This window comes from Rhodamnia argentea, chromosome 6 (assembly GCF_020921035.1).
Source record: "Rhodamnia argentea isolate NSW1041297 chromosome 6, ASM2092103v1, whole genome shotgun sequence".
NCBI lineage: Eukaryota > Viridiplantae > Streptophyta > Magnoliopsida > Myrtales > Myrtaceae > Rhodamnia > Rhodamnia argentea.
Genome location: NC_063155.1, coordinates 6,686,334 through 6,699,371, shown reverse-complemented (window position 1 = coordinate 6,699,371; position 13,038 = coordinate 6,686,334). Strand labels below are relative to the sequence as shown.

The 13,038-nt window shown below is 39.8% G+C and overlaps 2 protein-coding genes across 2 annotated transcripts; one reads left to right on the top strand and one right to left on the bottom strand.

Moving 5' to 3' along the window:
* The first annotated feature begins 759 nt into the window (after positions 1-759).
* Positions 760-3,939, top strand: LOC115746181 (NAC domain-containing protein 92). Its single transcript, XM_030681894.2, has 3 exons — positions 760-1,060; positions 2,362-2,627; positions 3,103-3,939. The coding sequence occupies exons 1-3, from the start codon at positions 907-909 to the stop codon at positions 3,754-3,756; spliced, it is 1,074 nt and encodes a 357-aa protein (XP_030537754.1). The 5' UTR covers positions 760-906; the 3' UTR covers positions 3,757-3,939.
* Positions 3,940-7,337: 3,398 nt separating this feature from the next.
* Positions 7,338-12,812, bottom strand: LOC115743369 (CRM-domain containing factor CFM3, chloroplastic/mitochondrial). Its single transcript, XM_030678121.2, has 10 exons — positions 11,893-12,812; positions 10,923-11,391; positions 10,709-10,839; positions 10,032-10,373; positions 9,200-9,356; positions 8,827-9,119; positions 8,666-8,725; positions 8,500-8,583; positions 8,124-8,293; positions 7,338-7,779 (listed from the first exon to the last, which is right to left on the bottom strand). The coding sequence occupies exons 1-9, from the start codon at positions 12,742-12,744 to the stop codon at positions 8,201-8,203; spliced, it is 2,481 nt and encodes an 826-aa protein (XP_030533981.2). The 5' UTR covers positions 12,745-12,812; the 3' UTR covers positions 7,338-7,779; positions 8,124-8,200.
* Positions 12,813-13,038: the final 226 nt, after the last annotated feature.

The window sequence follows — 13,038 nt, the reverse complement described above, 5'->3', positions numbered from 1 at the left end:
ATGATCGTTTCAATCCATGGCACCATTTGCCGAAGGCATGAGAGTGTATGATACCATATTTCATCTGTATCGAGAGAGAGAGAGAGAGAGAGAGAGAGAGAGAGAGAGAGAGAGAGAGAGATTAGGTTATGACGCATGGCAGAGACAAGTGTACATAGAATAATGCTGGGAATAGTAGGGAAGACATGTTCCCATTGGACAAGCTCGAGGTTTTCTTGGGGATGGGGTGGGTAGAAACGGTTGAAGGTGGTTGGACATCTAGGATCAATCTATCAATATCATATAATCTCATCAAATACTAAGGCCCTAAATCTTTGGTGTAACCGAGACTCAACCCCGTGCACAAATGATTATCCCTCCTTCACCACCAAGAAGAAAAACAACAAAGAAAGGAAAAGGCTGACCCTCAAAGTGTCACAATAGCCCAAAAAATTCAACTCTACTTGTTTGAAATTTTGTCACTAATCTCCACCACACGTGTTCAGTGGCCGATGAGCTTTCTCCTGTGCATTATCCAAAGAGCCCCTCCTCCTGAACTCTCTCTCCCACACAAACCCTATCAGGAGTCAAATCCAAACGGGGGGGCATTATCGCGAAACCCTCAGGGGATCGAGTGAGTTTCGTCACCTTCATGGACCATCGTTGTCAACAAGTTAGCTGTGATTAGCACAATAGAATAAGGACTAATGCAGAGATATGGCGGAGTCTGCGAAAGCTTCTTCTTGAAGGAGCATGTCACACCTGTTCCTGAGGAACATATAGCGTGAGGAGTGGGCTTTGTTATTTATAGGCATGAACCGTACTTGAGTCCTGGATTGGCTCATTCCTGGGGGGACTTCGAGGAAGAAAGGAAGGACAAAAAAGTGTTGGGAAAAATCATCGTCTGAATCTGAATCAAGAAAGAGAATGGAGGAAACCCTTCCTCCTGGATTCAGATTCCACCCCACCGATGAGGAGCTCATCACTTGTTATCTTGCTCGCAAGGTCTCCGACGTCAGGTTCGCATCGAAAGCCGTCGCCGACGTCGATCTTAACAAGTGCGAGCCTTGGGATCTTCCAGGTATATATATACATATGTACATGCGAGATAGACTGCATCCTTATGCTTGTTTATATAGCTTTGGAGTCTCCGTGCTGCTTTATAATTTCCTCAACAAGATAAAGAGATGACTCTTATGTCTATGTTTCCATTTTCTCAAATCAAGAGCTGATGATCTTGATGTTAATTAAGGTAATATAACTCGTGTCTAGTACCATAATTAGGTTGCCTAGGTTCCTTTTGGGCACATGTTCTTTGCCTTTTCTCTTCGTTTTTTTGACCTTTTTACGGAGAGATGAGGCTTCATTAAAGGAAGAAGAGTCGAGTTAATGTAAGAAATCCTCAAGATTTTGGAGATTTTACTGCTTTATGTATGTTTTTATACATTAAAAGGTAAGTTTTCCCTTTTTCACAGATTTTGTTTGGGACCCACAAATTCGACATCTTTTGGTTGACTGAAAATTTTAGGGTTTTCATTCTTCTCGTAGGAGGGATATAGGGGTGATGATTACCTCATTTGCAATACGTGAGGAAGATTAGATACTGATATTACAATGATAATCAAGAGAAAGTATGTCTAGTATATAATTTAAGAATAGATAATGCCATCATCTGCAATTTCGGTCTTTAAATTGATGGTTGTCTCTCCCACATTTACTAACCTTAAACTATCTTTCAAGACTTCTCGGCTTGATTAGTCCAAAAAAAAAAAAAAAGACTTCTCAGCTTGAACCGATGTAATTTCTTTTTTCTGACAGGCATTAAGACTATAGTCAATTTTGGAGTTTGTTTTTGGGGCTTCGTATGCGTTTTAGGTTGAAGCGTGATGTAAGATATACTTTAGAGATATTAGGACAATGAGCGATATTATTTGTGTTTGTGAGTGCTTAAAAGAAAAATTAAGACGTGCCTTGTCAATGAGTGCTTCAGAGACCCTTGCTAAGACCACTAAAGAAAGAAAAGTCACATATTAATACGCGTTGATAATTGAGCAAAAATATATTATAAAAGAATAGAATGCTTTACATTGGACTTTGTCTATATGTTTCCAGCACATTTAATAATCTTTAAGATGGCGAATACAAAGAATCGGTCAACATTGGAGTTAAAACCTCCAAACTCTCTCCAACAAAAGAAAATGCATCGTCTAGCTTTTTTAGGCTATTGATTATCTTCTTCGTAAAATGATGGGCGAGATTTGTCGGAAACATTTGACGAGATTTCATCATGTTAGAATTTGGTATGGCCAGTTCCTTGTGGAAGAATTTAGAATCCTATTCCGTCAAGCAAGATAAATCGAAAGAAGTGATTGTCGTTTGCAGGCAAGGCATCAATGGGGGAGAAAGAATGGTATTTCTTCAGCTTGAGGGATCGGAAATACCCGACCGGACTCCGGACGAACCGAGCAACGGAAGCGGGGTATTGGAAAACCACAGGGAAGGACAAGGAGATATTCCGGGGAGGCATCTTGGTAGGGATGAAGAAAACCCTAGTCTTTTACAAGGGAAGAGCTCCGAGGGGTGAGAAGAGCAACTGGGTCATGCATGAGTATAGGCTAGAGAATAAGCATTCTTTTAAACCCACCAAGGTACATTTTACTCTCTCCTCTATATTTACGACTATCAAATCTCGAAACTTCCTTTTGTGCGCTCTCCGTATGACTCAAAACTTAATACATTGCCTTGAGATTAATAAAATCTGAAAGATGAAACTAGCGCGAACCACACTTATTAGAGAAAGATGACCATATCTCATCCTGGCCTATAGACTCATCTTAACACTTTTTACTTTGCATTTCCTAATTTGAACTTTCTAAAACTATCAAAATTTTTTGGGAAGTACTTCAAAATATATGAAGTACTCAGAGTCACACTACCAAAGAAATGAGGTGTAATAAATGTACCATAGGCATACATTGAGTAAAGTTTTTCATGTAAGATTAGTTAACCTGAAAGTCTGTGACATATAAACTATTACGTTTAATCTTTATGGTTGTTTGAAATAGTTTCAGAAAATTAATTCTTGACAACAATAGTAACCCTAAACGACTTCTTTGTAAACAGGAGGAATGGGTGGTATGTAGGGTGTTCCAGAAGACAACCGTGAAGAAGCCACAGCCGGCACTGTCCTCTGAGCAATCTCCAGACTCGCCTAGCGACACAAACTCAGCACTTCACGACCAGTATGGAGATATTGAACTATCAAATAGTTTAACCGGCATGCCTAATAACGCATCGAACGGGTTCACCAACATTAATTTAGCTCAAAACTACACTAATCAGAGTGATAGTACTGCCTTCAACATGCAAAGCAATCCCCACATGAACACGATGACCAATTGGCCTTCATCGGCAAGGGAAACCATCGCCGGCCTACCGTCTCTCTCGTGGCCCTCGAGCTTGCTGAGCTCGAATTTAGCTGTGAATGCCTTCCTTCTTAAGGCGCTTCAGGTGAAGAACAACGGCAGCTACAGTCAACAGCCAAGAGACCAAGCAGCAACATTGTTAGGCACTTGTGACTACTCTAATCATCTTCAGCCACAGCAAGCAGCACAAGGAGCTTCTCATCATCATCATAATCTGTTCGGAATGAGCGAACTAACATCTTCAGCGAGCTTTAATGCGTCTTCGAGCTCGAAGGATTTGGAATTGTCGGTGCCGGATCATCAACAGCAGGAGCAACCATTCAGTTGGACTCCATTGAGTGATGGCATTTGAAACCTGCGAAAATAGCTAACTTTTCAAAGATATTACTATCGTGTCGAATGGTCTCAACTGTGTAATAGCTATAAAAGCTTAGACCATGTTTTGTATGTTCAATGTTTTACCTCGTTATCTAGGTCAATATGTATGTAAAGCTCATATCGCGTAGTCTGCAAATCTCCGTGCTTTCATCTTTTATGTCCAATGTAAACTCTCTCTCTCTCTCTCTCTCTCTCTCTCTCTCTCCAAATATGAATATCCGATCTTTAATTAACTATAAATTACTCCGCAATCTTAAACTGTCTATTCTTCAACATAAAAATAAAACATATTCTTTTTTCCACGATGGTAAATTATGATAAGTTTTAAGTGTCGAAAGCCCAAAGATGAAAGAATAAGTAATGAATTTTTTTCGGTTAAATTATTGGTAACTTACTAATACTCTTCTAAAATCACCAACATTTTCATATAATTCAGAGATTAGCAATTTTTGTGCTAACTTACCAATTTTAATTTGCATAAGTTCAACATTTCATTTTTACTAACTCTTATATTGAGTTACCAATTTTGTATTTGCCTTGATTAGCATCATCCTACATTTACTAGCCCATCAACCATTAAGGACTACCAATTTAAATTAGTGTAACTCATTAACTTTTCTACTATCAAATTACCATCAAGTATTGGGTTACTAAATCTCATTAAGATTACTTACCGATATTTATTGAGTATTTTCTTAACTCTTACAAACTATTTACAATGCCTCAAATTTACTAACTTTTTTAGAAATAACCAACCTTAATTAGAGTAATTTACCAACTTTTCTTGAATTACATTACCGACTAATTCTTGATTATCACCTTTCATTTGAGTTACTTACTGAGCAAATTTTCGTTATTTTTTTTATTTTTGACAATTTTTATTTTCCTTTTTTGAAAATCTCTTTAAATTGAACAACTCTTATATGTAAATAACAACTTTAATTTAATCAACTTTTTTCTGATTAAGTTATCAGCTAGTTCGAGTTATCAACTCTCGTTTTGAGTTATCAAGGTTGGTAAATTTGGATAAGAGTTTTGATGAATTTAAAGAGTTTGTAAGAAACACAAATAAATGTGGATAAACAACACCAGCAGTCCATAAGTTACAAAACCAAGCAAATGTTGTTAAGTAAATTAAACGAGCGTTGATAACCCAAAACTAATTAACAATTTAACTAGAAAAATATTGGCGAGTACTCAAACAATTAGTGATAAATTTAGGGCAGTGGTGAAATAACAGTTGGTTAAAAAGAAAGAAAAGCTGCTAATGTAAGATCTTAGTAATTTTGTGAAAAAATTGGTATGGTTGGTGATTTTTTCTTGCAAGCAATCTTTTGGACATCTTACCCATCTTTTTCAGAAATTTCAGCACAAAAAGTAATCGACGAAGTATTATTCATGCCCCTATCCCGTCAATGGAGTATTATTCCATGCACGTCGACGGAGCGATTTTTGTGTACCATAGGAAGTAATCGAGCCGAGACAAAAAAAGGAAAACAAAAGATGTGGGCAGTGTTAGATGGTATGGTGAAGGTTCCGTCAACCACCAAAGCCAGGCTCAAAATGCAGCTGCAGTAACTGCTAACCAACTGCACCTAATCATGAAATTTTGTGTTTGCGAATGAACCAATTCTTCTCTTTTGGTCATACCAATGAACCGATCCGATTGCACCAACTTGACCAATTTGAAAAAATGAAAAATGGTAATGAATTTTAGGACTTGATTGGACCAACTTGACAAGTTTTAAGATTTCGATTGTATTTTCGTGACAAGTTTTAGGATTTCTAGTGTACTTGTCGTAAGAGATTTAAAAGAAGGTCACTGGCTTCTCCTGTGCTTTGCATATGGTTCTGCTTTTGCAGCATTTTGTGAATTAAAGGAACATCTACCTTCAATGGATGATTTTGTACTATCAGTTAGGTGGTGAACTTCAGTGGAAATCCAGGGTTGCCGTTGGTTCTATACTAAACCCAATGGACGCTTTAATTCTAATAATTTGTCACTTGTATGAGAAATAAAATTTTCAGGAAAATTACCAAAATAATTCTAAATCTATCGCAATTCTACCAATTCGGTCCTAAATATTTTGCTAGTTGAGTCTTAAAATTTTTGTATTTGTGCTAATTTGGTCCTTTTAGCCAATCAACGATGTGGCGCGGCCGGCACCGACCGGCCAATTTTTAATAGTATTTTTAGTATTTTCGAAATTTTTTATTTTTAAATTATTTTTGTTAAATAAAATATAATATAAATTAATAAAATATTTAAAAATATATATATTAAAAATTGGCAATGTCAGCGATTGTTGTTGAAAGGATTGAATTAGCACAAATACAAAAGGTTTAGGATTAAATCGGCACGATTGCAAAAGTTTTAAGTCCGAATTGATTAAAAAAAAGAGTTTAAAATTGAATTAGCACAATTATAATAAGTTCGGAAATTTATTTGGAAAATTTCCTGAAATTTTCTATGCTTGAAGTTGAAAACCATGCCTCACGTACAATTAGTGGATCGTGTAAGGGCATGTCATCATTCCCTTTATTCAGGCTATGGTGAAAATTGTATCGAAGCCAGTTTGTATGCTCGATCGAGTCCTAGTATCGCCGGAAAATCCGTATTCTCCAAGTATAGGCACAGCACTGCGAGGATCATCGGATCGCCTTTGGTGTCGAGATTTAGTTTAGAAATCGGAATGCGGATGTATTTTGACGCCCTGGAATTCGGTCATGGTGGAGTGATTGCACATATTTTCTTTTACTTGTAAGCGCGTCAAAATGGTTCATAAATTCATTTCTTGACCCATATACAAAAGACTAACTTATTATATGAGTTAGTTATATTCAATAAATAAGCCATAAATGAATTTAAATATGATATGATTATTCAATGGGTAATAAATGAATCGCGAATGGGCTATATACGGATTTACAATTTACTTAGGCCTAACTCACCTCTATGGCTCTCTCTTCATCGTCTCTCGTCCTTACTCAACATTGTGCTTGCTCGCTCCGCACTCTCACCTCAATTTGGATATGAATTTTCTTATATTAGGTCAAACACATAAGTGTTTTAAAAATATTGATCGGATATGTATTACTAAATTTGCATTACATAGAAATGAATCATTCAATGAGTCTTTTTGGATCGGACCATTTTCGACCCAATCCACCTATTTAACAAGTCCAGTAGTGACCCGACCCATCGGTTAGCAAGGCCTTGTACAAAATGGCTCGTAGCTTGGATAAGGAGATCCGACTCCGTCTCTACGAAGACGCGTACCATTCTTTGCTAGAGGGCGCACCGGATGAGACCGTCTAAAAGGTGCTTAAGGATATCGCATCTTGGCTTGATAAGCCTCTTCAGGAATCAATTAAATTAGGGCGCGTATGCTTATTGACATCAGCTTGATTTTCCAAGAGTACTAGAGTTTGCTTGGCAATTATGAACTTTGGACGTGCCAGTCCAAAATTCCACCAGCTCCTGTTTCCTCTCTCCTTCAACCATAACAACACCACGAGATCGACCATTGAAACCAAAGAGAAGGCAATAACATAGGATATCAAAGAGAAATTACCACGTGATAAAATTGGTTAATCACAACTCTTTTGTGAAATTTACAGTGATGTCTATTCCCTTTTTCGATAGAACTAATAGAATCTATGCATCTCTCCACCGAGCTAACTTGCACTGATTACCTCACCAAGGAATGAAGGCAGATTATCGGAAAATTTCGGTCTGGGATTAGACTAAAAAGGCAGCTACTAGCAGTAGCCACGGTGGGCTTGGCATGGAATCTGACCGGTTCATAAGGCAAAACACATACCCTGTGATCAACACCTATGAAGCTCTTCCGTGTAGCAGCAACATCGTCCCAGTCGATTAAGTTGACAGGTCAACCCCGGGCATTCCAAGTATTGCGAATGCAAGTACTTCCACCACCCTCAGTGCGCGAGAGAAATGAGAGAGAGCAGATCCACTTACAAAGACTGGCTCAGCCTGCGGAGAGAAGGAGAGAGCAAGTCAGATGCATAACTTCATTTCAAACTTCAACAGCAAATTATTGCTCAAGAAGAAGAACCGAGGATAAAAGAAAGCTACAAAATCTAGTAAGCCGCCATCACCAGACATCTTCCCGTGTTGCCACACATTTCCTTCTATTACAGAAGTACAGGCAACATGCTGAATCATCGAAAGTGAAACGACAGCATCTCGTGAGATTTGTCTCCAACGCGGATGAGCTCAAACATCAAAGTTTTTAACTTATTGAAGAAAACAAGGGAAATTCAGGAGGAAGCTTTGTGTGTCTGTGTCACTGTATGTATACATTAAATCGAACTCACCGAAGGTACAGAGGCAATGCCCAAAGTGCCTCTCGACTTGCCTTCAGCACAAATATGAAGTTCTTTTCAAAGGATCATCACAAATCCAAAGTAAGGTCAGATTCTTCATCGTTTTCCCAATCACTGCCATCAACATCATCAGGACCAGATGTTGGACCATCATCTTCACTCTGGAATGAAAAATCAAATCAAAATTAAAGCCATCATCAGCACTGACACAGCATTGCATTACAGATCCAAATTTTCTCCCAAATAAAAGAATCCAAGATTTTTCGCATCACGTCTGGAACACGAATTAGAAATTTCAACTCCTAAAAATTGTGTATGGCCAAAAGAAAGTGTGTGTCCAATTGGCAAGCACTGCAAAGCAATATACCTGTATCAAGTTTGATACTTCATCAAACTTGCCATTTCCTTTGGACCTCCAGGGATCTTCACTCTCTATCTCACAAGAGTCACCCTGCAGAAAAGTGAAGTGAACGCCATAAGGAGCCTACTCGTGCAAAGATTGATGAAAGCTCTCCAAAATAAGCGGCACTTACTATTTCCTTCATCATCTGCTCAATCGTGCGCTCCAGCTCAGAAATGTGTTGACTTAGTGCCTGCAAATGACAAGTAAAGACACAGTAAACAAGTGGGAACATCCAGAAACATTAACTTCCATTTCACATGCATCGATAGCAGATGGGACAAGCGAGGTGACCTCATGCCGTTGCATGGCAACAGAACGTTTCAATGCTTTTGCCTTCGTGAGAAGGTTCCTTGGCCTCAGGCTGATGGGTCGCTGGTAATTCTTTCCACGATAATATATAAGAGCATAGCCTTTCGGCACACTTTCTATTGCTACTAATATTCCACCACTCTCGAACTCCAATAGCCTTGCCGTGTCTTCCACAAAAGCAAGAGTTTTTTGTTTCGTTATAAGTTTCACCAATTCTCTATGCTTCCAATGCAGATGCATATTCTCAATGACACCATCAAAAACACCACGAATACCTGGCAAACACTGAACAAATTAATGCCCTCAACTTAAGGCTAAAATAATACCTATGATTAATGAACACATATATGAGTACCAAGAGGCAGGTAAGGCTTCATTCTTAAACCAACTCTGCGAAACATAGTCCGTTCCTCGTCGGTGATAGTTTCCTGGTCATCATCAGGACTAGCAGGAACCATCGATGCTTCTATCTTAGATAAGAGTCTCTCAGCCCTTTGTTTCTTTGATTGTGCCTGTGGGACAGAGAACCATTATTTAGAAGGATGATCCGAGAGGCCAATCATAAGAACAACCGAATGAATAGAAAAAAATGCTTGCACTGCAGATATGTACTACACAAATGAGATGATCACTTGAGGATAAAACATATGTATCTACTCATCATCCAAACTGAGTGAATGATCTGAGAATCAGACCAAAAAACGAGCTGCATGCACCCCAAGAAGGAATAAGTATTTGTAAAAGCTTCACATGAACTTTCAACTAGCAATGAGGCATTAAGAATTTAAGAACAAGAACACTCCTCAAGAGCCCTTTTGCATTTAAAAGCAACACATTTTCCTAAATAAGATAATCCCATATCCTTCTAACAGAATAAAGAATTTCTCCAAAAAATAATTTATTTTTTTGTCTAAGCGCTTTTTATATCCAGACAATGGTAAAGTTCTGCTTTGTTGGTAGTTGAAGATTCTTTACTAAACCATTGTACACTAATTTCTTCAGCTGTCTTGGCACTATGCTCTATTCTTTCAACATGTTAGACCTATTTTGCATCTACTTCTAGTTCATATCATCAAGGAAATATATCACAATGTACTGCCCAGTAGACGTATTTCCACCATATATAGCAGAGAAAGTAAACAGGAAATTGTACATTATACTGAAAATAAAAAAATAAAAGCACTTACAAGAGCTAGCTTATGCTCAATTCTTTTGACAAGTCTAACACTCTTGGACTTGGAAGCTTCTTTGATCATTTTTTCACGTTCCTCAGTAGATATCTCTCTGCCCCATCGGGCTTGAGCCTCATAGAACTCAGCTAAAGTACCTGCTAGTGCATGGCCATCTTCCTTGGATGGAGCAGCATCAACTGTTCCAGTCCGAAGTTTTTCTTCAACATCTTGTATCTGCTTTGCCAATTCCTGTCTTTCTGACAAAGCAATAGCTACAGTAGGAGGAAGAAAATCCTTCCCACGATAGATGACAATGTAATACTTATTTCGAAGTAGTAAGACACCCCCAGTTAAATCCTGTGGAACAAATGGAAATGTGAATCAATACCAGCAACATGCTCGAATAACAAATTCTGTTCTATTCTATAACTGTGCCTTATTCTGGGTAGGCGAACAACCAAAAGATGCAGGAGATCCTACTAGAATTATCCCCTTAAACAAGATGGGCAAGTTCTGCAATATGTCGCCATTTTAAGTAGCATTCATAGTCTTCGCAATTGACGCAACAAAAATTTCATACAGAAGTACCAAAGAGACATAAGGTACTAACTTTTGAGTACTGATGGGGTTTATAAAACAATTATATCACCAGGATACTGGTGTTTTGGATTAGGGTTGGCAAAAAAACAGACCTTCAGCTCATAAGCCATGAGTTTGTTATTCGTATTCTGAATTCCTCTTTTAACAGCAATCTTTGCAACTAAGCTCTTCTCCCAAAGCTTAATTATAGCAGCTGCCAGACCCTGATGGTTCCTGTTTCTCCCTTCATGAAATTTAACGAAACAAAATATGTCAAAAACTTATTTGCATAGGGAAGAAGCCATAAGTCAACATGGTGAATATTACCTAGGGCAAAATGACAAGGAAGTGACTTTGCCATCTTCCGTAAGTTGGTCATCTCAGCATTGGTCAGTCGCGAACGCATTCCGGTGGGAAGAAGCCTAAACGGTGTTTTATAACCAGGAATCTTTTGAGGAAGTAGATCCGCATCAACCGGAAGCACTCCAGTGCCCCACCACTCTTCGAAACGAGGGCCTAAGCCATCTAACAAGCTGTTATATTCTACTTCCTCTTCTGTCAAGCTCTCCTTTAGCACTGGGCTCCTCACTGACACTTCACTCTTCTCACATTCTGGCTTCACATCATCGCCATTTTCTGCAACTGGTCTGTTGGCTGAAGAAACATCAGGGACAAAAAGAGCATCACCTTCCCTCACAATCGGTTGGGATCTTGAAGCAGGGCCTTCATAGTTCTTCCCACGGAACACCACCATAACACTGCCAGACCTCCATATGACCAATCCCCCTGTTCGACGCTGAGAAAAACTACAAGCAGTCGCTTACATACTCTCGACTCAAATTCATTGCTTTTCTTTTCACTTTCAGATATTTTAAGTCATATTCATCAACACTTTAAGCAAACATGAAACACAACCGTCAACCAAGCATAAAGTTCACAAAGCAAGAACCACAAAGCACTGATACTTCATCAACATGGCAATATTTGATTGATTCATCGACATTACTGAAAAATTTGAGAGGACCACGACCAACAGCTCTAAAAGTTTAAGCTTAAAAAAGAAGGAGTGGTTTAATATTTATATATTCCAACACTCTCCTTCACGCTTAGTCCGATCTGGAAAGATTTGAACTTAAGATCTTCTGCTTTGACATCATGAAAGATTTTATGGAGCCACAACCAACTGCTCTAAAAGCTTAAGCTTAAAAAGAAAGGCATGATTTAATATTTATATATTCCAATAATTACCAACAAAATTGCGGCAAATTCATCTACAATAAGTTTTCATTGAACCAACCTCGACGACCTCATGTGCTGTCTTCATATCGTGGGCGAGCACCTCATGAAACTTAAGCCTCACAAGCTCCTCCTTCCTCCACTTGTCATGTATCTTCTCCAAAACCCCCTGCGTGATCCCCGCTTTCGCGACGCTAATCCTCTCCCTAATATACATTCCCATCCTCCTCAACCTCCTAAGCTCCTCGTCCTCAATGGTAAGTTCCGCCAATGTAGGCGCTTTCACCGACCTCTTCCTGTCCCCGACGACCTTCTGTTCAACCTCTCCCTTGACTTCTTTCTCCCATGGCAACAACCCTGCATCGTCCTCCCCGCCCTCATCCTCCTCAAGGAAACTATCCGGCCTAACCCACTCTCTACGCAACAAGTCACCTAGCCTCTCGTCTCCAGTAGGCGGGGCGGCTCCGAATTCGCCCTCTCCCTCCTCTCCGTCCGCTTCCTCTTCATCGTCCGACCCCAATCCTAAATTCCTCAGCCTGAGCACAATCCTCTCGATCGCATTTTGGCCTCTGTCGTTACCAGAGTACCTAGGCTCAACCTCGCTGCGAGAATCGGAGTCAGCGACCTTACCGGGGGATTTCCCGTCGATCTCGCGGCTCGGAGGCGGCGGCCACTTGTTGAGCCACGGAGCGGAGTGCGGCTTGTCGCCGCTTCTTCTATGGGAGGAGCTAGCGTTTTGAGGATTGGTCGTGCGGAGAGACTGGCAAAGACAGCGCCGCTCGAGAGCGCGAGGCCGCGGCGGTCTCGGAGAGGCGAAGAGCAGGTGGAGTGAGCTCTTGCCGGAGCTGGAGGAGGTGCCCGGGAGAGCGTTGCGCAGGGGCAGTTCGGTGATTTTTGCGGTCGCGTAGGCCATTTTCCCGGGTCGGAGCTCAGTGAACCCAGGCGTCCGGATATCACAAAACGAGAGGTTGAAGAAGATGATGACGACGGAGAAGATGTTTAATTTTTTCTGGATATTTTAATTTTTATCATTTTTAGGTGTTGAGACGGGTCGGGCCTGAGAAATGAAGTGGGCCGGGTTGGGCCATCAAACGTGTGGGCCTAATCAATCATTGGGCCACTTGCTTTGCCTTAGTGGCGCGCGCTTGCTAATTAGCCATCCTAAGATCCTACAAATGAGTTGATTTTTCAGTAATTTAAGTTATTT

Coding starts and splice junctions, on each gene's coding strand:
- LOC115746181 (XM_030681894.2), top strand. CDS start 907: ATGGAGGAAACCCTTCCTCCTGGATTCAGATTCCACCCCACCGATGAG. Junction 1,061..2,361: donor CGAGCCTTGGGATCTTCCAG/GTATATATATAC, acceptor TGTCGTTTGCAG/GCAAGGCATCAATGGGGGAG. Junction 2,628..3,102: donor ATTCTTTTAAACCCACCAAG/GTACATTTTACT, acceptor CTTTGTAAACAG/GAGGAATGGGTGGTATGTAG.
- LOC115743369 (XM_030678121.2), bottom strand. CDS start 12,744: ATGGCCTACGCGACCGCAAAAATCACCGAACTGCCCCTGCGCAACGCT. Junction 11,392..11,892: donor CAGCACATGAGGTCGTCGAG/GTTGGTTCAATG, acceptor AGTTTTTCTCAG/CGTCGAACAGGGGGATTGGT. Junction 9,357..10,031: donor TTGAGCATAAGCTAGCTCTT/GTAAGTGCTTTT, acceptor TCTGTCCCACAG/GCACAATCAAAGAAACAAAG.